Consider the following 24,276-nt stretch of genomic DNA (forward strand, 5'->3'; position numbering starts at 1 on the left):
GTTTCCAATGGGGCTGGGGTCCCGGGGGCTGGACAGAGTGTAGCTCCCAGTCAGCAGCTTTGGAGCTTTCGAGGGGGTTTGGACACTGCTGAGAATATGAAGAAGTTGCGGATCCCCTCCCCAGAAAAGCGGGTGCCACTGCATGCCGCGGATTGGGGACAGACAGCAAGTTAAGGTGCACAGCAGGCCCCTGAGGTTGCTGTGGCCCCCCAGGCCCTGGGATGCCAGCTGTAGCACCCTGCTTTGTGTGTTGGAGACTGTGGGGAGGGGCCTGGGAAGAGAAGAGGACGGTCCTGGGGTCTTGGTGCAGCAGTGGGTGGGGGTGCCTTCCAGCCCTCAGGGCACGGGCTCTAGAACCTCCGGCCTCTACTCTCCAGGGCTCCCTCCCTTTGCCTGTCTCAGGGTCTCTGTCCCCTTTCTTTGGGTCTTGTCTCTCTCCCTCTCCCCACTTCTCTCTCTTTCCCTCTCCTAGTTTCATCTTCCTTTGAGTCTCTGTCCCCTTCCTTTGGATCTTGTCTCTCTCTGACTGCCTCTCTCTCTCTCTCTGATCCTCTCTCTCACTCCAGTCTCATCTCCTGTCCATCTCCAGGTCTCTGTCCTTTCTTCGATCTCATCTCTCTATCTCCGTCTCTGTGTCTCCCCTTCTTCCAGTCTCTTTCTCACCTCTGTCTCCCTGTCTGTCTCCCTCTCTCTCTCGGTCTCTGTCTCCCTCTCTCTCTGGGTCTCTGTCTCTCTGTCTCTGGGTCTCTGTCTCCCTCTCTCTGAGTCTCTGTCTCCCTCTGTCTCTGGGTCTCTGTCTCCCTCTGTCTCTGGATCTCTGTCTCCCTCTCTCAGCATCTCTGTCTCCCTCTTTCTGAGTCTCTGTCTCTCTCTGTCTCTGGGTCTGTGTCTCCCCCTCTCTGGGTCTCTGTCTCTCTCTCTCTGGGTCTCTGTCTCTCTGGGTCTCTGTCTCCCTCTCTCTCTCTGGGTCTCTGTCTCCCTCTCTCAGCATCTCTGTCTCCCTCTCTCTGGGTCTCTGTCTCCCTCTTTCTGGGTCTCTGTCTCCCTCTCTCTGTGGGTCTGTCTCCCTCTGTCTCTGCCTCTCTCTCTCTCTGGGTCTCTGTCTCCTTCTGTCTCTGGGTCTCTGTCTCCCTCTGTCTCTGGGTCTCTGTCTCTCTCTCTCTCTGGGTCTCTGTCTCCCTCTGTCTCTCAGTCTCTGTCTCCCTCTCTCTGGGTCTCTGTCTCTCTCTCTGGGTCTCTGTCTCTGGGTCTCTGTCTCTCTGTCTCTGGGTCTCTGTCTCCCTCTCTCTGGGTCTCTGTCTCTCTCTGGGTCTCTGTCTCTCTCTGGGTCTCTGTCTCTCCCTCTCTGGGTCTCTGTCTCTCTCTCTCTCCGGGTCTCTGTCTCCCTCTTTCTGGGTCTCTGTCTCTCTCCGCCTCTGGGTCTCTGTCTCCCTCTCTCTGAGTCTCTGTCTCCCTCTCTCAGCATCTCTGTCTCTCTCTCTCTCTGGGTCTCTGTCTCCCTCTGTCTCTGGGTCTCTGTCTCCCTCTCTCTCTGAAACTCCCGTCTCCCAGGATGTGCCTGCTTCCCTTGGAACCTGCAGTGGTGTGTGTAACCTGCTTGGTTGAGACCCCATGGGCCCTGGCCTGAAGTCTGAGAAGCCCCCCGGGGGTTTCCTGAAGTCCATGCCTGGTGGCCTCACCAGCTGCCCCACACTGCTTCTGTCCCTCCCACCGCAGCAGGACTGGGTGTGCTGGAGGTCCGTGCACAGCACCTGGTTGGAGCCAATCCTGGGGCCACGCAGGCCACACCCTGACACCTGGCCTGTGGGCGGCAGCAGGTCTCGGGGTCTCGGGCTCCGTGGCCTGTATTCCTAGTTGGAGGCTGTGGCTGTTTCTCTGTGGCCATCTTTCCATGGGCAGGTGTGGCTGCCGGGGTGCACGTGGGCGGGGGCGGGAAGCCACAGGCCCCTCGGCTCTGGGAACCCTCTTGTCTGCACACTGGGCTCAACGTAAATGTTGGCAGGGGCTGCCTCGCGTGCTGGGGAGTAAGGATGCACATTGGCAGCTCACGGGTCTCTCTGGGGATACGATACGGGTGGGTCTTATCTCCCTGAGAACCAATAACGGGGCAAATTCGGGGCTCACTCTCAGCAAACAGGATGGCACGGGGTGCAGCGCCTGAGCCCGGCCGGGCTGACCCGTCTGCCGCTTCCCTCCTGCACAGAAACCAGGCGATGCGGAAGAAGCTGATCTTGTACTTCAAGAGGAGGAATCACGCTCGGAAACAATGGGTAAGTCCACGCCGTGGCCCCCATCAGCTTTCCTTGAGATCCGGGGAGCATCGAGCGCACAGGGGGCCACACCTGCCGGGGCCCTCTCAGTTCCGCAGCTGTCTCCTCCCTGAGCGTCCAGGCTGCGGAGGAAAAGCCAAGGCCGGCCAGGAAAGGAGGAAAGACAACAGCTGCTTCCAGAAGGCCCCAGGATGGGTGGGGGCGGGGGGCTCTATGGCCCCTCCTCCAGCCTGGAAGGGAAGAAAGCAAAATGTTGGCCTGGAAAAGTAGTTGCTAAGCCCTGGTCACGGGACCTGTCCTGGGCTTTTCAGGCAGAAAGAGAGGTTTTGGAGAGAGGTGGAGGGTCAGGGTGGGCTGTGTGCTGGGCAGCAGGGGCCGCAGGGCGCACCCTTACAAATAGCCTTTCCTGGCGCACCGGGCCCAGGTCCAGGCTCAGGGAAACTGAGACAGTGGACAAGCATTGAGCCCCCTTTCCCTGAGCCTGCATTTGTGGCCCGTGGCCTCATCCACACAGAAAAGGATGCTGATTCCTGCTTCTCACTGTGGGCTGTGGATCTCAGCCCACGGCGGGGAGGCTGGGTGTGCCAGAGGCATGTGGTGGTGGTTTCAGGCGGCTGTGGACATCACCCATTCCCCGGAGGAGATCAGGGTCGAGTATTCTCCCAGCTGTCAGGGGAAGAAGCACGGACTCAGATGGGCTTCAACAGGAAAGGAATGGCTGTATCTGGAAACATCTGTTGGGGGTAGATGGCAGGAATTGTCTTTCAACTCCAGTCTTGCCTTCATTTCATTTCATTACATTTCATTTCATTTTATGTATGTATGTATGTATTTATTTATTTTTGAGATGGAGTTTCGCTCTGTCACCCAGGTTGGAGTGCAGTGGCAGGATCTCTACTCACTGCAGCCTCTGCCTCTCGGGTTCAAGCAATTCTCCTGCCTCAGCCTCCTGAGTAGCTGGGATTACAGGCGCCCGCCACCAAGCCCGGCTAATATTTGTATTTTTAGTAGAGAAGTTTCCACTATGTTGACCAGGCTGGTCTTGAACTCCTGACCTCAGGTGATGCACCCGCCTCAGCCTCCCAAAGCGCTGGGATTACAGGTGTGAGCCACCACGCCCGGCCCCTTAATTTCTGTGCAGTTTTTTCAACTCCGTATGTTAGAACATTGACAAACTGAACCTGAATTCCCATAGCAGGTGGGAGCCAGAGAGAGCTGTCCTTTCTCGGCCGATATCACCGATGCTCTGGTTAGGCCAAGAGAGGGCCTGGGTCCTGTGAACCAGTGGCTGATGCCGGGGAGATGGAGTGGGGCCGCCTGGTTTTGGCTCATGGGACTTTCTCTACAGTTGGGGATGATGTCATTGGCTCCACCCAAGCTAAGGGGCTGCTGGGACATGGTAGGGAATGGGATAAGGCTGGGGAGGCCCTGAGAAGGTCCCCACCTGGGGAAGAGGCGGGCTGGATGGGGACTGCTGCCTTGGGATTCTTGGATAGGAGAGGTGGCAAGGGCTGGGAACTAGGTTTGCTGGAGGGTGGAGGGGCTCCCGTCGTAGCTGCAGCCCCCTGCCCCACCTCCTCCCTCCCTCAGCTGTATTGGGGCAGGGCCTGCGAGGCAGCTCCCTGTGTGCTTTCCAGGGGCAGATCTGCTGGGTACCATCCTCCAGAGAGGCCCTCCCAGGCGCAGGCCTGGCTCAGTCATGCCTAGCGCCTGTGGGTCTGTGGTACACAGTAGGTGATGACTAAGTGCTGCTTGAACTGAAATGGGCCGGGACAAGGTGTTAGCTGATCCAGTGCCTTCGGGACCTGGATGCCAGCAGTCACAGAGCACCTACTGTGTGTGAGGCTCACAGTTGCTGTGACACGGGCCCTGTCCTCAGACCTGCAGGCTGCAGGGACAGCTCGTGCGTAAGGACGAGGAGGATGCCCGCACACCCTGCCCTTCCGGTGCCCTTTGTGTTCTGGGTGCTCTTCTGAGTGCTCTCCATACATTAGGGCATTTAGTCCTGTGAGGTGGGCGCTTGGTCAGCCACATGTTTCAGATGAGGAAATCGAGACACAGAGAGGTTAAGTAACTTGCCCTAGGTCACACAGCTGGGAAGTGGTGGAGCTGAGATTTGAACTCAGACCACCTGGTTCCTGAGCCCACGCTCTGAACCCCCAAGGGGCAGTTCCGAGAGAGCCCAGGAGGGTGTGTGGGGTATGGTGGTGTGGTGAGCGGCCACATGGCAGGGCTGAGCAGTGCCTGGGGAGGGGGACCCTGTGTAGGCATGGGGTCCTGGGCAGGTGTGTGGGCACGTGGGGCCAGGTGAGGGGCTTAGCTGGGGCAGGAGGTCCTGGCACCTGGCTTTGGAAGGAGGGACTATGCTATATGGGAGGAGTGTCTTCCCTTGGCCCTACCTGCCTGCCCTGGCCCCAAACTTGGTTGGGCGCTAGAGGGAGGAGACACTTCCAGCCAGATGCTGGTGCCTGGGAAGCTGTGGGCAGCCCTTGGGACCCAAGCCCTGCTCATAGGTAAGGAGAGGTGGGCTGTCCAGCAGTGCCTTGCCTGGCTTCCTCAGACCCCCCACCTTGACTGGATGGTGCCCACAGGCACTTGGGCTGGTGCAAGAGGCTCTTGAAACGAGCGCCCAATCTGTTTATCAAGTTAAGAGATACCCATACAGAGCTGCCGGGTGCCCAGGTGTGTTACAGGCCAGGAGACAGGCCAGTAATGCGGGGAGAAGAGCTGCGCAGTGGGGTAGACTCTCCAGATGGGCTGGGGACCTCAGTGCTGAGGTGGGAATGACCAGAAAGGACTGGCTTTGTGCAGATCTGGGAGTCAGGGTGTCAGGCAGAGGGCATAGCAAGTGCAGAGGCCCTGAGGCAGGAACCAGCTTGGGACAGAACCTGGCAGGCCAGCAGCAGGAGCCAGATCGCCCGGAAACATCTGCCCTCAAGCTAGGATGGAACATTCAGGTTTTATTCCGAATGCAGTGGGACACCGAATTTATTCTTAATACATGTATCTGTAGTAAAGAATCCAAAGTCCTTATTCTAAGAAATTTGACAGAAGAGTACAAGGAACATCTATATACCCACCACCTAGAATCAGCCACGGTTACCATTGCCTTGTATTTGCTCTGTGTGTATGATATGAATATAAACATGTTTGTTGTTGCACTATTGGAAAATAGGTGCAGAGGCACCGACCTTCACCCCTAATAAATACACCCCCTCTGTCTCCTGTGAGGAAGGAAATCCTCATTTTCACCTAAAATGACTGCCAATTCAGAGTGATCTTGCCGCCTCCTTGACAGCCCCCCGTGGTTCCCCTCTTGGGGGTGAAGGCTCATCTCGGGAGGGCAGGAGAGGATCTGATTTCCATTTAAAAGGGTCGCTGCAGCTGCTGGAAGGAGCTCAGGCCGGAGGTGGAGTTGGGGTGGGCTTGAGTTCTTTAAAGATCGCCAGTGGCTCCTTGGGGGGTCTGTGGAGGGGGTGGAAGGAGAAATCGGCTTATTTAAAGCTAGAGAAGAGTCAGGCAGAAACCAAGGACTTCCAAGAAGGGTCCAGTGTGGCTTCGTGGCCCATCTTAGGAGGGATGGAAACAAATTCAACACCCCCTGAAGCTGCGGTGGCGATTAGGATGGTCTCTTTGTTGTATAAGAAGCCGAAGTCCCTGACTTCATTGATTTCAGTAAGGCCTGGGGAGGGGGGGCTCGGCCGAGAACTCCAGTGTGCCTGCCTCACCCCACTGGGGAGTCATACCCCCCTCAGACCCGGGGACCCCCACATCTTAGCAGGTTCCTGGGACCCACCTCTTCCCAGAGAGCAGGGCCTTGTCCCTGTCATGGGATCCTCAGCACCAGCACAGCCCCCCCCAAGCCTGCCACGTCTCCTGGGAAGCTGAGCCGGACCCTCTGGAGGCCCAGCTGGCTGAGAGGCTGGCTCAGTCTGTGGTCCCAGAGGCATAGCTGGCCTGCTCCTTCTCCCTGGTGGATTTGCGCTACTAGCACCCCGCAGACTAGCCGGCGGGGGTGGGGGGCGGGAGGGGGACGGCTCCAGTCTTTCCCTGTGCGTGTGTGCGTGTGTGTGTGTGTAAGACAGAGAGGGAGGGGAGGAAGGGATCTGTTTCCTCCCCTGGCCAGTGGGTCCGCCCTTGTAGAAAAACGCCAACGAGCATCTTCCCTGCTACCCAGGCCAGGCTGGAGCTGCCCGCTCTGCGCTGTCCGAGGCAGGCCGAGTGCACACCCAGCACAGTGGATATAGGCACAGGCTACAGCAGGTGGCACTGTGGTTAGACCCAGAGGGGGACTTCCTTGTCCTGAGCAGAAGGCAGAGCCCAGTGCTTGGGGCCATGGAGGTGTCTGGATGTCCCCTCAGGTACACTACTGCTGGAGGCCTTTGCCACCCGTGCACTCCATGAGGGACCCAGCTAGAGCCCGGCCGTCTTGCCGGCGCCCTGCAGGCAATGTGGACAGGCCGAGGCCCCGCTGGCCAGTGGCCTGCTGGCTTCCGCCCGCTGGTCTGCACCAGTCACCACGTGACTTTCCTCTGCTGGCTTGAGGCGAGCTTTTCTCACCCATGAGCCTGGGGTCTCTTGGACAGGGGCCGAGGTGGCATGGGCTGGTTGTTGCCGTCCCTGCAGTCCCCATCCCTCACTGGGGCTGTTAGCAGCCACTGCCCCGAGCACGTGTGGCTGTTGTCTGTCACCAGAACTGCCTCTTGATCTCCAGCGCGTTCCTGGCACAGCCTGCGTGCATAGGGTTAGGTTCGGGGCCACCCAGCACCAGCCTGACCACCTCGTGGGGACTGTCATGGTCACGGGGTTGTCGAGGATGGAGGGCACAGCTTGCCCTTGGTCACAAGCTGGAATATGGGGTGGGGTGGGGCTGGGGTGTCTAGGCTCCAGGACCAGAGAGGGGCTTTCTGATTGGGCCGAAGTGCCAAGTGGGTGTTTGTGGAGGCTCCCAGACCACACCATCTGTCCACCCCCAGCTTTTAGAGGTGGAGTAACTGGGGTTGTGTGGGTGGCTCGCCCTGCGTTCCCTTCCCTGCCCCCACCCCCCACCCCCGGTCACCGCTTGCACAAGTCACCTTGGAGATGTGGAAGCCAGGCAGCTATGCTCCGGGCTGATTGGGGATCTCTTCTCAAAGGACATGCAGCAGGCAGCACTGTGGTTAGATGTGGAGAGGGACTTCCTTGTCTTGGAGAGAGGGCAGAGCCTCCTCTCTGGGAGCTGCTGGGGTCCTCACAGCTGGTCCTTGGGGTGAGGCTGGGGAATGAGGAACTGCTTGGAATGCGGTTTTCTCTGGGGGCTACCCCTCCCCGGGGCTGACGGGCCCCGCACCCCGTACCGTACAGCACAGCTTCCTGTGGTGTGGCAGTGGGCTCTGTCTGGGCTGTCTGGTGTGGCCGGAGCCCCAGCCACATGTGGCTGCTGGACACTGGAAGTGTGTCTGGGGAGAACTAGAGCCCGACTCTTAAATTTTACTTGATTTGTGATTTCAATTGAGCCACATGTGGCGGGTGGCTTCCATTTGGGACCAGGCCGCTGCAGAGGAGGCCAGGACTGGGTGGCCAGTTCACCAGCAAGGGAGGTGACCATGTCCTCAGGGGAAGTCTGTGGGTTTTCTTCAGGGGCCCCCGTCTGCTGGATATCCATGCAACTATGTGCGTGTCTTTCTGTCATCTGCCTGTGTGACATGTATGTGTCTGTTGTGTGTCTACATGTGTGACTCTATGTGTGTCCATCATGTCTGCCTGCGAGACCTTGTGTGTGCACCTGTTTGTCTGCCTGTGACTGTGTGTGTGTCTGTCATATGTCTGCCTGGATGACCGTGTGTGTGTGTCTGCCTGCCTGTGTGACTGCCTGTGTGTCTGCCTGCCTGCCTGTGTGATGGACTGTGTGTGTGTCTGTCATATGTCTGCCTGGATGACTGTGTGTGTGTGTCTGCCTGCCTGTGTGACTGCATGTGTGTGTGCCTGTGTGACTTTGTGTGTGTGTGCGCGCACCTGTCTGTCTGCCTGCATGTGAGTGGGCAGGGGCAGGGTGGCGGGTGCCAGGTGCAGGAGCATCTTCTGCAGTGCGCCCCGCGCTCTCCCAGGAGCAGAAGTTCTGCCAGCGCTATGACCAGCTCATGGAGGCCTGGGAGAAGAAGGTGGAGCGCATCGAGAACAACCCCCGGCGGCGGGCCAAGGAGAGCAAGGTGCGCGAGTACTACGAGAAGCAGTTCCCTGAGATCCGCAAGCAGCGCGAGCTGCAGGAGCGCATGCAGAGGTGAGCGGGGCCCGAGCCCGGCGCCCCCCACGTCAGGGCCCCCCACGTCAGGGCTCGGGGTCAGCTCCAGGCATCCTCGGCAGAGGTGGCCCGGCCAGGAAGGAACAAAACAGCGCAGCAGCTTCTCAGGCCGGTGGCCGGGGACCTACCAGACGCTGGCGTGTGTCACGTGGAGCCTCTTTGGCCTAACACTTACTTGGAACTTAAATACGTTTTGGGGACAAGCACTCCTTCCCGTGTGCCATAGCGTGCACCTGCCAGCTTCACTCATTTCTGGGGCCTGCACGACCCCTGAAGGCAGCTGAGTTTGAGATCCCTGGTGTGGGACAAAGGGGAGAGATGTGGCTAAGAGACCAGGCTCCCAGCCTCCCCCAGTGGCTATGAGGCCTGGGTGGGCCCCGTGTGAGCGGGGCTGTTGGCTGCCTGTTGACAGGCAGCTGTGGTTCTATGGCCATTTTTCTTTGGATACACAGACAAGGCGATTCATTGGTAATAATAGCAACAACACCTTTCACCCTTAACCGAACTCACAAGCCATGTCTCATTAAGTTCCCCACAACAGCCCTAGGCAGCCCGGTGCCACTTTTGAATCCTCATATGACAGGGGAGGAAACTGAGGCACAGAGAGAAACACTTTGCCCCAGGGCCGAAGAGGCAGAGCTGGGCTTTGAACCCAGAACTTTGTGGCTGGGCTTTTCAGGGTGTTTTAGGAGAGAGGAAGGAACTGAGCTGCCCGTGTCACGGGGTTTGGCCGCGCTGGGTTGGGGTGGGGGCTCCACGCCTCCCCGGGACCCCGGGTGTGGGGCCGGCCCCTCTGCTGGTTGTTGCCCACACTTCTCCTCTGGGGAGGGTATGGGCTCAGGGCTGCGCCACAGGGGTCTGCTAGTGTCCCCGACCACCAAAAGGCGGGTCCTGAGTGTGTCCCCTTGGTCCCCGCAGCAGGGTGGGCCAGCGGGGCAGTGGGCTGTCCATGTCGGCCGCCCGCAGCGAGCACGAGGTGTCGGAGATCATCGATGGCCTCTCAGAGCAGGAGGTGAGTCCAGGCCCTGGCCCCGGCCTCAGCTCCTTTTCCCTGGCATCCCCCGCGAGGGTGCAGAGGCCCTAGCCAGAAGCCACCTCCCGGGTGGTTTACGTCAAGGGGCTTTGCCACTGAAGTGCGGGTGGAATCAAGGTGGGTATCGAGGTACCCAGGACTGGCAGCCTCAGGAAGCTGCGGCCCGTCCCAGGCCTGCAGGGGCGAGCGGAGAGAGGGGCGTTAACGTGTCCGAGAGGGAGGGTGGCAGGACCCCCTGCAGGGAGGGCCCCGGTGCTCCCCGATCCAGATGCCACAGCAGGGAGGGGGTTGGGGGATGAGGACCCCGCCTGTCACTCTTCCCATCTCCTGCCTCCTTTTGGAACTTCCCTTTGGCTGAGTCCAGCCAGAAGCCCAAGGGGCGGGAGTGGGTTCCAGGGTCAACCTTCCGGGGCCCAGAGCCTGGCGGGGTGGGCGGAGCATGGCGCAGGCCGATGAGTTCCCAGCACGCCACCTGTCCACGCAGCCACGACCTTCTCGCAGGCACCTCAGCCCTCCTGGCTGGAGCAGGGCTGGTTTCCCCTCAGGCCTCTTTGGGGTGCCAGGACACCCTGGGGTCAGCCTAGGTGACCCTGGTTGCCGTCGCTGGGGCCCACAGATGGCCAGAAAGCAGAGGGGCAGCCTTTTCTCCTGGGGAGGAAGTTGGTATCAGCCTGTTCTCTCCCGGGTCCTGTGGGTCAGGTATCCATGATGACACTACCCCCTGCTCCCAACACCACGGCAGACACGAGGCAGCCACGGCACGTTTCTTCCTTCTGGGGACTTTTGTCCAGGGAGAGCTTTTGTCCAGATGGGAGATTATAGCCCTTCAGCTCAGCACAGCAGAGCCACGCATGGCTATTGAAATCAAAATTAATTAAAATGGGATAAAATTAGCAATTCAGTTCCTCGGTTGCATCTGACACATCTCAAGAGCTCGACAGCCGCTTGTGGTTGGCAGCTCCCCTCCTGGGCGGAGCAGACAGCAAACACCTCCCTGGCTGCAGAGTGCTCTGTTGGACAACAGAACGCGCTGCCCTGCGATGCTGATGCTCAGATTAGACAGATGGAGGGGCCCCGGGGAGGGGGCGGCCGGTTTAAGTTGCAGTTTCTCACCAGAGATTCTGATTCAGCTGGTCTGGGGCAGATCCCAGGAATCCGCATTTTTACCCAGCCACCCACTTGATTCTGATGCAGGCGATCCAAAGATGAATCTGGCCATTAAAACATAATTTTTCATTTTAAAACTTCTCGTGGTACGTCTTTGTTTACAACAACATCCAGTTGACAGAAAACAGAGCTCAGAAAGCCATTGCATTGCACAGCCACAGGGCCTGGCCCTCGAAGGCTGGGCGCCGGAGCTGGGCCGTTTCAGCCCCTGTCTCACGGACGCTGTGCACTTATGGACATCCCGCAGAGAGATTGGACGTGGGTTTAGTCTGCACTGGAAGGAGGAGGCCGGTGGCCCTCTCCTCTGCATTCCTCACCTGATGGCCAAGGGTGTGGCACCTGGGCTGATTGTTGCGTGTACACACACACACACACACACACACACACACACACACTGGCCATATGGGAATGCAGTAATCAGAGTCCTCAGGGACATCAAGGATGCTGTGCCTGGGGTGAAGGGTGGAAGTGGAATTTGGGACAGAAACTTCCCCAGCCAGCCTGGGGTGACCTGAGGTGCCCTGGGAGTGTGCAAGGGAAGGGGCTGGGCCGGAGGACAGGCACTTCCCATCCTTCTGGGAGCTTCCTGCGGTCAGAGCACATGGCCGGCATGGGAAGGACAGGAAGGCAGCTGTGGGAGGGCGGAGCAGAGGTCCTGCCTGTGGCCGTGCTGGGGGTCCTGCCATTATTACATCCCTGGGACACCCGAGGAAGGTTGCTGTTCTGTATCAGGGGTGTAGGGGACAGCTCCAAGGGTCTGGGAGATAGACGCCGGCCTCTTCGGGGGATCCTCTCCCACCCTGGGGTCAGAGCTGTGCCCCGCACCCGGCCCCTGGCTGGGAGTCCTGCACGTTGAGTGAAGAGGTTGGATGTGGGCGGCCGGGCAGCTGGATCGTTTGAACTGCCTGACCTTGGCTACGCGGAGCCCTTGCCTGCCTCCGGAGATGGGTAATTAATCGCCAGTAATTGGCTGGCTGCGAGATTTGGGGAAGTGAGCCCAGCTGAGTGGCGGCTCAGAGCCTCTTAATAGTCATCCCAGTGCATTAGGAGCGGCCGCCTGACTCCTGCCGCATGCAGGGCTGGACAGGCCAGATCCCAGGTGGGCCCTTTGAAGGAGCGGAATGCTGGGAGGGGGCGTGTAGTGCGGGGGAAGGAAAGACCTCTCCACCAGTGAGGCGGCCGACCCTCTCTGCGCCCCTGGGCTGCCTGCATGCCGTGGGGCCAGCCAGACCCCAGGGCCCACTCTTGCCTGCCGAACCTGGGAGGCCGGGCTGTCTCCCGGGCTCCCTGGGCCCAGCTGGGCTGAGCATACTTCCTACAGTGCTTTACGGCGCTTGCATTTCCAAAGGGAAGATTCATGGCTCCCCTCCCACTGCAGAGAAGGCGGCTGCTGCTCTCTGCATTGAATCTACAGTCCTGCCCACCATAAACCTGTCGGGGAGGCCTTTACATTCTCCCTTCCCCCAGCACGAGCTATTATTATTTTTAAACTCATCATTCTCCTTCTTGTCGGTTTTGCATTTTCCCTGCTCTGGCGCAGAACATCCGTCCCCTCTGTGCCTTCCCTGGGTCCCCTGCGCTGGCCGGAGCACCTCGCCCCCGGGCCTCTGACCCTGCCCTCCGTTTCCCTGCAGAACCTGGAGAAGCAGATGCGCCAGCTGGCCGTGATCCCGCCCATGCTGTACGACGCCGACCAGCAGCGCATCAAGTTCATCAACATGAACGGGCTCATGGCCGACCCCATGAAGGTGTACAAAGACCGCCAGGTCATGAACATGTGGAGTGAGCAGGAGAAGGAGACCTTCCGGGAGAAGTGAGTCCTCCATCACCTGGCCTGGCCTCCTGGCCCTCCCCCCTCCCTCCATCCTGTTGAGGCCTACGCTGTCTCCCAGCAGCCACCACAAATGAGCATGCCGGGGGTGCTTAAAACCGCAGGGATTTACTCTCTCCTGGTTCTGGAGGCCGGAAGTCCAAATCCTGGTGTTTCGGTGGGGTTGGTTCTTTCTGGGGGCCGTAAGGGAGAGCCTGTTCCCGACCTCTCCCCAGCTGGTGCTGCCAGCGTCCTTGGCCTTCCGGGGCTTCTAGATGCATCCTTCCACGCTCTGCCTCCGACCCCACATGACCTTTGTCTCTGTGCTTCTCCTCTTCTTATAAGGACACCAGTCACACTGAATTCAGGGTCTAGCCTAACCCAATACAACCTCACTTTAACTAATTACATCTGGAAAGACCCTGTTTCCAAATAAGGCCGCATTCTGAGGTTCTGGGTGGCCATGAATTTTAAGAGGACACACTTCAACGTGGTACAAGGTGTAAGGGCAGCTGTGTGTAAGACAGGGCACTGCGAGTCGGAAGAACAAGGCAGGAGGGACTTAGAGGCTGGGCCGCAGCCTTGGGCAGGGCGGCAGCTGGCCAGTGGCTTTTGGTGGTTTCTATTTTGTTTTGTCTTTGACAGTAGCTGCTGGCTGAGTGGGTTTGTGATCCTATCACTGTGCCTGTGTCTTCTCAGCTTCATGCATTTCCCTTCCTGTCCCTTAGGACAGCTCAGCCAGGCCAATCCCAGTACACGGTTGATGACACGGAGGCTCAGAGAGGTTCAGACAGTGCACAAAGGCCACACAGCATGCACACAGTGGAGGCAGGGTTCAGACTCCTCCAGCTGGAATGGAGAGGCTGTGTAGGGAAGGGTTTGTGAATGGGGCTAGGGAGGGGGGCTGTGCAGAGCAGAGACGGGAGTCGAGTTCTCTCAAAAGCTGTGTCTGAGGGGGCCAAACCCCACAGTGAGGATCCGCAATGTGACATCCAGGCAGAAGGAGACCTCCATCCCTGGCCTGGGGTCCCCAGAGGAGGTGGTGGGCCCTGCTGAGCCACCCCATGCCTTAGGGACAGTGTGCTATAATTCTGGGGAGTCTAATTTTGGCTTCCCCAGGCCACACTGGAAGAAGAAATGTCTTGGGCCACACAGAAAAGACACTAACATTAATGATAGCTGATGAGCTAAAAAAAATCTCATAAGGTTTTCTTTCTTTCTTTTTTTTTTTTTTTTTTTTTTTTCAAGACAGAGTCTCGCTCTGTCGCCCAGGCTGGATGCAATGGCACAAGCTCTGCCTCCCGGGTTCACGCCATTCTCCTACCTCAGCCTCCCGAGTAGCTGGGACTACAGGAGCCCGCCACCATGCCCTGCTAATTTTTTGTATTTTTAGTAGAGACGGGGTTTCACCATGTTAGCCAGGATGGTCTCGATCTTCTGACCTCATGATCCACCCACCTCGGCCTCCCAAAGTGCTGGGATTACAGGCGTGAGCCACCGCGCCCGGCCAAAAGTCTCATAAGGTTTTAAGAAAGCTTATGAATTTGTATTGGGCCGCATTTAAAGCCGTCCTGGGCTGCATGTGGCCTGTGGGTTGGACAAGCTTGCTATAATCACTTGCACGTAAAGGGCTGGGTTCCCTGCCCAGGACATAGAGCACCTCCGACCTCTGGGAGGCAGGAGAGTGGGAAACTGAGGTGTGGACGGAGGCCTCAGTGCTTGGCCAGAAGGGGACGCAGGGAAGAGACTTTGCTCCGTCACTGCCCGACGTTCACCCGGCAGGCCACTGAGCCGCCTTGGGGAAGACCCTGCCTCTGGACAAGAGCTTCCTCCAAAGCAATGACACTCCTTCCCCAGTGCCCTGGGCTTTGGTCCAGGGTTGTGGCCCCAAAGAGGTGCCAGGCAGGACCTAAGGGATGGGGTGACTCTGGGTCTCCGGCAGGGGTGGGTGGACCCGCAAGTGCAGATACCGAACTCGAAAAGGACACAGTGGCTATCCAGGAGGGTCTTTGGTGGAAAACATTTTTTAAGAGTAGCTTTTGATTATGGAAAGGTTGAAACGTCCATAAAAATAGAGGGGGTGGGGTAATGAGCCCTTGAATGCCCACAGCACAGAGTGAGTGATCCTCCACAGGAACCAGCGCTTGGTTCCTGGGTAGGAATACTCCGTAACTTAGTGGCTCGTGCCTGCAGCCTCACCATAGCAGGCACGATCTTTCTACATCAAATCAAAGTCTCCGTCGAATGCTTTTTACAGTTTTGAACGAGGGAGGTGATGGTGGGACAGTCACGGGTGTTAAGAATTACTGAATTACTGTTGCGTTCGAGATTCACATTCCCCCTGGTAGGCATGACGTTTTAGTGTACGTATTTTTTCTGAAATACAAAAAAAAAGGTGTTCTGGGGGACTTTCTGCGGCTTCAGACTTTCGGAAGATCTCATGTGGCTCTGCAGGTCTGATAATTTCACCCTCTGTTAATTCAGTAGCCGAAGGGCAGGGGACCCAGGCTGGGCTGCTGTCTGCTGGCCTGTGGGGCTGGTGTAGCTTCCATCCTGTGTGAGCCACAACTTGGCCACTTGCATGCCTCAAGGACTGTGGGCTTGGTTTGAAGTCTCACGTGCAGAGGAATTGATAGCACTCGGGGCTTTGAAAATCACCTACTGACGGCATGGGGCTCCACCACGTGCTGGCCATGCGACCATTCCCCCTCTGAACCTCAATTTCCTCATCTGTAAAATGGGTATAGCGATAGGGCCTTCCTTGTGAGGTGTGCAGGGCATAGGAAACTTTTAATAAACGTCTTCAGGGGGTGCAAGTGAGGTATTGGGGAGGGGAACAGGTGACAGGAGATTCCCAAGTTTGATTCCTGGTCTCGTGGGAGCCCCCGCTGTGCCTGGGGAAACCCCGTGGGAGGGGTTTGCAGGGAAGGAAATGTCACTGGGACAAGGAGAGGGAGCGGAGAGGAAAGGACTCTCCCTATCTGGAAGAGAAGGGCTTTAGGATGGCTCCGGCCTTGCCAGCCGCCCGAGGCGGGATCCCAGGCCAGGGGAGCCTGCCATTCCTCACCGCACCACTTCCACCGGGAAGAGACCAGAGACTATTCAGGATCTTCGGGTGTCTGGCTGGGAAGCAGGCGCGGGGCCTGCTGGCCTCCTGCCCAGCCATCTGGAGGGCCAGGCAGGTCGGGCACCGGTGCTCGCTCAGCCTCCCTCCGTGGGAGCCCACAGTCCAGCCTCGCTAGCAGCCGCTGCTCTCCCTGCGAAGGCCGTGGGGCTGTGGCACGTCGCCAGGACGCCTGAGCCTGGGGCCAGGGACTCCACCCAGCACCCCTGGGGTGGAGCAGGCCTTGACCCACATCCCCGCCCCCACCATGCTCCCGCTCCTTTGGCCCTCACATTTCAGCCTGGGCCCAGTGGTTTCCCAGTAATTCTCCTGGCTACGCAGGAAGCCAGTTGGGACAGTGCCAGCGCCCCACCACCGCCCTCCGACTTAAGTCCATGCTTGCCGCCTCCTTGGCTGGCCAGCCCCCTCCTGCTGCCCCACGGGCACTCAGAGCTTCTGCTCCCGGCTCTTCTGGGGAGGCCCAGCAGCCTGGTGAGCTGTGACCTCGCTGGTGGGGCCCTGCCATGTTCCCAAGCAGACCCTGTGTGGGCTGAGTGAGGCCCTGCTTCCCAGATCCAGCTGGAGAGAGAAACAAAAGCGGATTTTAAAGGGGGGGGAACCCCACCAAAGAGCTGCATGTCATGTCCTCATTTTTCCTGGAAGCCGCCTCCAGCAGGACAAACAAATATATTTTCAAAGGCGCTAAAGCCAGTGACTCACTCCAAGGAACGCCCTCTCTTACCCCTGGGTCCCCACCCCTCCCGTCTGCTGCAGCAGCCCTTCCCACACCCCCCTGGGCTTAATTGCTCCAAGTGGGGCGGTGCCCGCCAGGCTGGGCCAGTGGGGATGGCAGGCGCCTGGGAGCCGATCGGCCGCCCCGCAGGGAAGCCCCCCTCGGCCAGGTCTCACGCCCGCCCTTCTCATCCCGCAGGTTCATGCAGCATCCCAAGAACTTTGGCCTGATCGCATCATTCCTGGAGAGGAAGGTGAGTCGTTGCCCGCCCCAAACCCCTTCAGTCTCCACCTCCGTGGGCAGCTGCGTGGACTCAGGGTGGAGGCCCTCCCTGCCTGCCCAGGAGGCCCTGGCCTGCCTGGCCCCTTGCTCCAGCTGCCATGCTCCCCTCCTCCCTCCCTCCATCCCTTCCTTCCATCTGGGAGATAGATCAGTACAGGCCCCGCCCTCGCCTCCTGGGCCCATGGAGGAGGAGCCTCAGGTTGCTGAGCACCTGGGAATCCTGAGAACTCCAGGGAGAGCTGCACGGCCAGGCTTCCTGGAGCCCCCTGTGCCCAACCGGGTCTCCTGCCAGCTCCTCAAAGGCCGCGTGGAGCGTCCTTGCAAACTGGGGGTGGATTCTGGAAGCACTACCATGCCTGGCATCCCAGTGAAGTTTTCGTAGGCAGGAGTGGCATGCCTCAAAGGGACTGGAGGGACCAGCTTTTCTAGGTCCCTCTGAGGGTCACTGACTGCTTTCTGACACCTCTAATGCCAAGCCAGACGTGTGGCCTACAAGTCCCCATCTTCTTTGACAAACCTTTGTGTGGAACTGAGGCCTAAAGCTCACTTTGTGTCAAGCCCAGGCCCGGAGCAGCCCCAGTTGGCCGGTAGACACAAAGTGTCCCCAGAGAACGGTAAAGCCGTTGTTTTGCGCCCACAAGGCTGGCTGGACTGTGCCTGGGGAGGCTGCAGGTGGGAGAAGGTGGCTGGATGAGGCTGCATGTTGGACGTGGCCCCTGGGCCTTCCCCCAGCTTCCTGGGGTCAGAGGAGAAAGGCTGCCGTCCGTGTGTCTTAAGCAGCATTCCCCTGAATCACGTTTCTCAGAGATGGGGACCTGCCCACCCCTGCTTGGTGGACACCCTGCTCGGGCTTCCTGGTTGTAGGAGGGAGGCCAGGAGGATGAGGCACTTATTTTAAAGGACAGCTGTTCCCAGCGCCTGCCCCTCATGAGCTGATAACCGTAGAAGGAGAGAGACCGAGCAGTGTGGGGAAAAATCTCTCCATGCCTGAAAAACCAGTGTGGAGAAACAAGCCCTATAAATAGCCCATCTTCTGAGTGAGGACGTCTCCCTCAGGGAGTGGACGGCACGGCGGACTCTAGGTTAGGGCTCCCCGGGATGGAAGCAGGGCATTTCAGAAATTGGCCTTTGAGCAATCCTCCTTCAGGATGGGGGGACTGGAAGTCTTTGTGCTGGGGAACAAACTTTGTGGTGTTCTTTGGCTGAGAGGCGGCCCAGGACGAGGCTTCAGTAGAGCTTCCAGAGGGGTCTGGAGCAGGAGCTGCCAACGGAGAGGCCGGCGGGGACAGGCGGGTCTTGACAGTGAGTGAGGCTGACGTCTGGCTGGGAGCCAGGTGGACCAGCCAGTCTGTGCCCGTCTGCGGGGGCAGCTGCTGTCCGGAGCTGGGCTGCCGTTGCTGAGCGCAGGAAGGAGCTCTCCTGAATTGTTAAAGGAGAAGTCGGGCACCCACATCCCCTGAATTGCAAATATTGGCATCTGATTATAAAATATCTTTCTCTATTGCTATGTGGGTCCTGTTTCTGGGCCGGGTTTAGCCTGGGGCCGCCTGGGAGCCCCCCTGGCGGTCGTACTTGGCCGGAGGCTGCCAGCTGGGGGCTTTCTGTTGAGGGCAGTGAGGTTTGAGGCCCAGCTCAGAGGCCTCACAGAATGCCCCTTGGAGGTGGGGTCCTGGCTTGGCACTGGCCAGAGCATTGCAGAAACATTTGACATTGTAAGGAGAACGCCTGCGGGCATTGGCAAGCTGGGCTCCATGCCCGCAGGTGGGGGCATCGTGGCATCACTTTCTGAGGCTGCCCCTTTTACTGGTCCCATTTGGCCGGGGTTCATAGAGGGCTGGTTGCTCCGGCTTTCAGACCCAATCTACATGGAAAAGACCAAGCAGAGAAAAGAAGGAAACCCAGGAAGAGGCACATGAGGCGTGGGGCGGTCCCGATGCACAAGGCTTGGAAGAAGCTATTCAGGACCTCAAATATGAGGGAGGAGAAGGCTGAAGTCAGGGAAAAGAGAACCCGGCCTATGTTTGGGGAAGGCTTTGAGTTTGCCCGGCTGTGGGCTGGAGTCCTTGTTTCCCATAAGGGCTGGGGGTAACATATGGCGACATCAGCGCTGTCATTAACCGTAGCAACAGCGGTGACTGTGATAACAGGAAAGACTTCCATCATGTTTACTCTGGGCCAGGCCTCATCCCAAGTACTTTACCTATGTATTAACTGATCTGATCTTTGTGATAATCCTGTGAAGTATGTTCAATTAGCATTCCCATTTTACAGAAGAGAAAACTGAGACACAGAGGTTAGGTCATCTGCCCGAGGTCACCCAGCCAGTACATAGAAGAGGCAGGATGTGAGCCCAGGATGTGAGCTCCTGGCTCCTGCCCTGAATGCCTGTGCTGTACCCTGCTCAGTGTCCTCTTCCTCTGTCCCACAGACGGTGGCTGAGTGCGTCCTCTATTACTACCTGACTAAGAAGAATGAGAACTATAAGAGCCTGGTGAGACGGAGCTATCGGCGCCGCGGCAAGAGCCAGGTAAGAGGCAAGGTGGGGGTGACTGTCCTTGGGGTCCGGCTCCCTGCACGCCCAGCAGCCACTTGCTTGGTGGCCAGCACCCCGCATGGCTGGCGGTAACTGTCCCCATGAGTTGTTGTTGCTTGGCCACCAGCAGCGTGAGTGCAGTCTCCCCTCCGTGGTTGCAGCGGGTGTGGGGAGACCCCCTCTGGGGTGCTCACCCTGCCAGGCTATCTTGAGCCTCCCATAGTGGCCAGGAAAAGAGCTGGGGAGAAACAGCCACGGGCCTCCTCAGCCTGCAAAATCCCAGACTCCTGACTGGGTGACCTGTGATCTCTGTGCATAAAAAGGCTACATTCCAAAAGTAAGGGCTTCCCAGGATGACTTGGGGTAGTTCACAAACTTCACATGTTTAAAATGTGAATGGTTGTGTGTGTTTATCTTAATGCATACTTGAAAGAAAAAGTAGCCAGTACTTCAGCTCGCCGTTTTTTCAGACGCCGTTGCTTGGGATGAGACTGAAAGATTATTTACGCTAGAGCAGGGGCTGACAGACTGGGACTCTGGGACTAATCCGGCCCACCATCTGTTCTTGTGAATAAAGTTTTATTGGAACACAGCCATGCCTGTTTGTTTACATATTACCATGGCAGCGTCCTTGCTGCTCTGGTGGAGTTGCGTAGTTGTGACCAAAAGTGTGTGGCGTACAGGGTCTCAAATGTTTACTATCTGGCCCTTCATAGAAAAAGTTTGCTTCTTCCTCCGAGTTAGAGGAAAAGGAGTTGGTTTGAAAAAATACCCAGTAAATAATGGTAGAGATGAGAGGCTCAGTGGCACGCCTTTGAAAGGGGGATCCTGGGCGCTCCGTGTTTGGGAGAATTTGTTTTGCATCTGGGCTCTTGAAGCATCGTTTCAGAGCAGATACTGGGAGCACCACACGGAGGAGGCGGGTGGAGGCAGTGGGCACTCTGGTGGCTGCTGGATCGTAGTTGGTCAAGGTATTTCCTTCCTGGGGGCCTCAGTGGCTGAGGGGGCCGGGCGAGAGTGACAGAGGCCAAGAATAGCACGAGCTGGGATAAGGGGACCCTGAAGTTTTCTGAGGCGGGTACTCCCTCTGGTGGCATCCTCTAGCCCCTCCCCAGAGCTGCCCGCCTTCCCTTTCCCAGGCTGCCAGAGGTCGAGACCCATAAGGCATTGAAGACCATCCATCACGGGTTGGGGGCGGGGTCCCAGTGTCTGCTGTGAAACAGGCACTTTCCTACAGCCTAAGAAAACTCCCATGAGGGAAACGAGGCTGTTGTCAGGAGCATGAGCCACCCCTCGCTGCATTCCGAACGTCCAGCCATGATGCCCGGCGCTGAGCTTGGTCCTTATCCGCAGGGCTCGTGGAAGGGTGGCTGCGTTTGGCTTGTGGAGAGGGTTTTCTTGTCTAGTTTTCTGTAGCCAGAGTTGACCAGGCTGCTTGCCCTTCTAACAGATGTGTAAAACCAAGGCCGAGTGGCACAGAGCATGTAGCTATGTTTTATTTTTGTTTTTTTGAGATGGAGTTTCACAACGTTGCCCAGGCCAGAGTACAGTGGTGCAATCCCAGCTCACTGCAACCTCTGCCTCCTGGGTTATAGTGATTCTCATCCCTCAGCCTCCCAAGTAGGTGGCATTACAGGTGCGTGCCACAGCATCCTGCTAATTTTTTGTATTCATAATAGAGACAGGGTTCCACTATGTTGCCCAGGCTGGTCTCGAACTCCTGACCTAGATGATCCACCTGCCTTGGCCTCCCAAAGTGCTGGGATTACAGGCATGAGCCACTGTGCCCAGCCGCTATGGTGTTTTTGAAATTGAAGTGCATTTAGGAATTTTCTAGACTGAGAGGCAAAAAAGTAAGTGCCAGGCAGGGAGTATATAGATGCTGAGGTATGAGAGGCAGCAGGGAGCGGTGGGGATTGTGACAAAGGAAGGGTGGCTAACGGCCTCAAGAGGTATTTGGAAAACGTCATCAGGTAGGTGTCTGTTGGACACCTACTGTATGCTCATTCTCTTGCTGGCCTTCCCAGTTCCCCTCCCACGACCCGTGTGGGGGCATTGAGGCTGGGCTTGTGATGGGAGCCCTTCCTGGTAGCTGGGTTGGGGATCTGAAGAGCAGAAGCCCATCCCCTCCTGCTGTGTGAGAGCCACATTTGCACAGAGGGAGGTGGGGAGACCATGGTAATTTAAGAAGCGGGAGTGGGGTGGTGTCAGTGCCCGGCATATTCTGTTGTAGAGGCCTGGCCTGTACTCTGGTAGAGTGTGTCTAGTGGAGTGAGTGTCCGGCCTGCTCTCAGGAGTAAGTGTCCGGCTTGCCCTCCGTGGAGTGAGTGTCCGGCTTGCCCTCCGTGGAGTGACTGTCCGGCTTGCCCTCCGTGGAGTGAGTGTCCGGCTTGCCCTCCGTGGAGTGAGTGTCTGGCTTGCTCTAGGGAGTGTGTCCGGCTTGCTGACTCATCCGTTGGTTGAGCATTTATTGTGTGCAGGACATGGGGAGCTTCATGCTAGTTGTTCAGAGCTGTTGTAAACAGGTGGCCTCAAGACAGTGCCGTAGGTCTGTCTGTGCTGTGGGGACTCCCTGTGCCGCGGGGTCTCCCTGTGCCGCGGGTCTCCCTGGGAGGTGGCATTGGTGGCACATCCTTGAAGACTCCGTAGAATAAAGGGCCCCAAAGATGAGGTTGAGGAGCAGCCCCACAGGCGGACAGGGATGCGGCCCTCACGTGCGAAGGCAGGGAGCATGAGAGACAGCGCGTGTCTTCAGGAACAACAGGGGGTCTGAGTCTTTGGATTCCTGGGGGTCCCGCTATCTCCCAGAGCCTTAAACAAACAAAGAAATGGAGAAGATTATGTGACCCTCTTTCTTTTGCTCACTTTTGATGGGTAAATAGAGATTTTTTTTTTTACCCTGTGAAAAATAGAAGTGCAAACTTGATAAATAACAGCTCACACTTGACTTCTGTGTCTGGGGAGGGAGTAGGGAGAGGGGAGGCCTGTGGTTCACTGCAGAGCTTGGGCCCCGTCTCAGCTCCAGCCGACGCTTGGCCAGTGGCCCTGAATTGCCAGGTGTTCTGATCTTTGATGATGAGCTGGAAATCTAGTTTTATATGAAACTGCCTGATTTTAAATCTTAGGTCACATTTTTTAAAAAGGGAAAAAACAACTCAACATTGTATATGCCACACAACTCTTACTTGCTGTTGAAATCACCCCCAGCCCCTAGTAGGAGACCTCTGGGTTAGACTACAGTGAGACCGGGGAAGGAGGGCATTAGATGCCTGGGGCCAGGCTGGGGCACCGGGGAAGCCCTAGAATGTTCCATAGCAGGGAGGAAACATGCCCCTCTACAATGGAGATGTCCTGGCTTAGCCGTGGTATCTGCGGTGCCTGGGAGTTGGTGGGGCTTTGCTGGTGAGTTTTTATCCCCTGCTGAAGCTGCTGTTCCAGGCAGGGGCTCCCTGGATGGGGAATGATGCTTGTCTTCTCTGCCTCTCTCAGAAAGATGGCAGAAAGCAAGCCGGGCAGGAGGTCCCTGTCTGTTTCCAGGGCTCGCCCGTTCCTTGGATCAGCTGCATTTGCTAAGGAGGTGGTGGCGTGGCCTGGGCCCTGCCAGGGAGGGAGATTTACACTCATATCCTGGAACAGCTTCTGTGCCAGGTAGATCCATTGCCCTGCCACCCCCCACAGGCCTGGTTCACAACCACGGGGTAAACAAGGGTTCCCAAGTGCCAACTCCGGGGCTGAGAGTCCTCTCTGCCCCATGGCAGCAAGCAAAATCAACGGCAGCCTCAGGCTCAGCCTGTCTTGTTAAGTGGAGATGCAGTGACTGCCGCCAGCTAAGCGTCTCTGTCTGTGGCTGGGTTTGTGGAGCCACTGACACTGCTGATCAGTCTGCCCCAGGTGAGGGCGCGGCAGGCCTGGGGTGGGCCCAGCACCGCTGCTTGGAAGGCTGCGGTGACGGACGGGAGGTGCAGGCAGTGGTGGGCTCTGAGTGCGCCAAGGCTGTAAGCACACAGGACCTGCAGCTCCTTAAGGAGGGTGGGGAGGTGAACTGAGACCACTCTCCACCCGCCACCCCGCTGCCTCCACGTGGCCGGCACCTGCAGGCTGGGACAGGTGTCCAGGACTCTCGGCGACTGACTATGGGCTGGGGAGCCACTGCCCTGTGCTCCAGGCACTGCAGGCACCCAGGGTACCTCTGTGGGCCGGTCCTTCTTTCTGACCCATCCTGGCAGCTGAGGCCGTGTGATAAGATGGGAATCCCAGGCCAGGGAGCACACAAGCCCCTGACCAGCCCCGCTGCCCTCACAGCTGCCCCAGGACGCTTGTCCGTGCTTCTCTCTCCCTTGTAGGTTTCTGAGTGAGCAGACACAGCCCCTTCCCCCTACCGTGACACTGGCCCCCTCCCCGGGCACCACGGGAAGGTGGAGAACCCGGGTCTTCTCAGCCAGTGAGCCCACGCACCCTCAGGGGTAGGGTGCTCACTGCCAGGGGATGCTGCCTGCCTCTTCCCTGACGTCTTCTACGGGGAGGGAGCTTGAGCTCCCTTCTCCGTGGTGTTTCTCTGGAGGGCAGCAGGTCGGGTTCTCCTTGCCTTCTTGGGCTCGCTAGTTTTAGAAGAAGACTTAGGTTATCTCAGCCAATATGCATTGGACCCCTTGATGGCTAAGTGGGGGATAGGACCTGGGAGTCCAGTGAGACATGGGAGCCTTGTCAAAATTCCGGGGGCACCCGGCCCTGCCGTGTGATGGGGATGGGTGCTGCTGGCTGCCATGGTGGCGATGGTGATGATGGTGATGGCGAAAGTGATGGTGCCGGCTGACAGTCACGCAGGGGCACCTGGCCCTGCCATGTGATGGTGATGGGCGCTGCTGGCCGCCGTGGTGGCGATAGTGATGATGGTGATGGCGATGGCGACAGTGATGGTGCCGGCCGACAGTCACGGAGCATTATCACTTGGCCGCCGTGGTGGCGATGGTGATGATGGTGATGGCGATGGCGACAGTGATGGTGCCGGCCAGTAGTCATGCAGCACTATCGCCCCACACTGTGATGATTTCAACTTCACTAGTGT

The 24,276-nt window shown here is 58.0% G+C and overlaps 1 protein-coding gene across 20 annotated transcripts in view; it reads left to right on the forward strand.

Annotated features, from left to right (window-relative positions):
- The window catches only part of NCOR2 (nuclear receptor corepressor 2), a 244,402-nt gene that overhangs the window by 130,761 nt on the left and 89,365 nt on the right, over positions 1–24,276 (forward strand). For 19 of the 20 annotated variants that reach the window (XM_058425856.1, XM_058425868.1, XM_058425870.1 and 16 more), the window contains 6 exons: positions 2,204–2,270; positions 8,357–8,529; positions 9,469–9,562; positions 12,385–12,563; positions 16,595–16,649; positions 19,107–19,205. In XM_058425856.1, coding sequence (XP_058281839.1) covers positions 2,204–2,270; positions 8,357–8,529; positions 9,469–9,562; positions 12,385–12,563; positions 16,595–16,649; positions 19,107–19,205 — 667 coding nt within the window. The remainder of the gene's footprint in view (positions 1–2,203; positions 2,271–8,356; positions 8,530–9,468; positions 9,563–12,384; positions 12,564–16,594; positions 16,650–19,106; positions 19,206–24,276) is intronic. The other variant, XM_058425863.1, reaches the window with a different exon arrangement.

Source organism: Hylobates moloch, unplaced genomic scaffold (genome assembly GCF_009828535.3).
Source record: "Hylobates moloch isolate HMO894 unplaced genomic scaffold, HMol_V3 SCAFFOLD_12, whole genome shotgun sequence".
Classification (NCBI taxonomy): Eukaryota; Metazoa; Chordata; class Mammalia; order Primates; family Hylobatidae; genus Hylobates; species Hylobates moloch.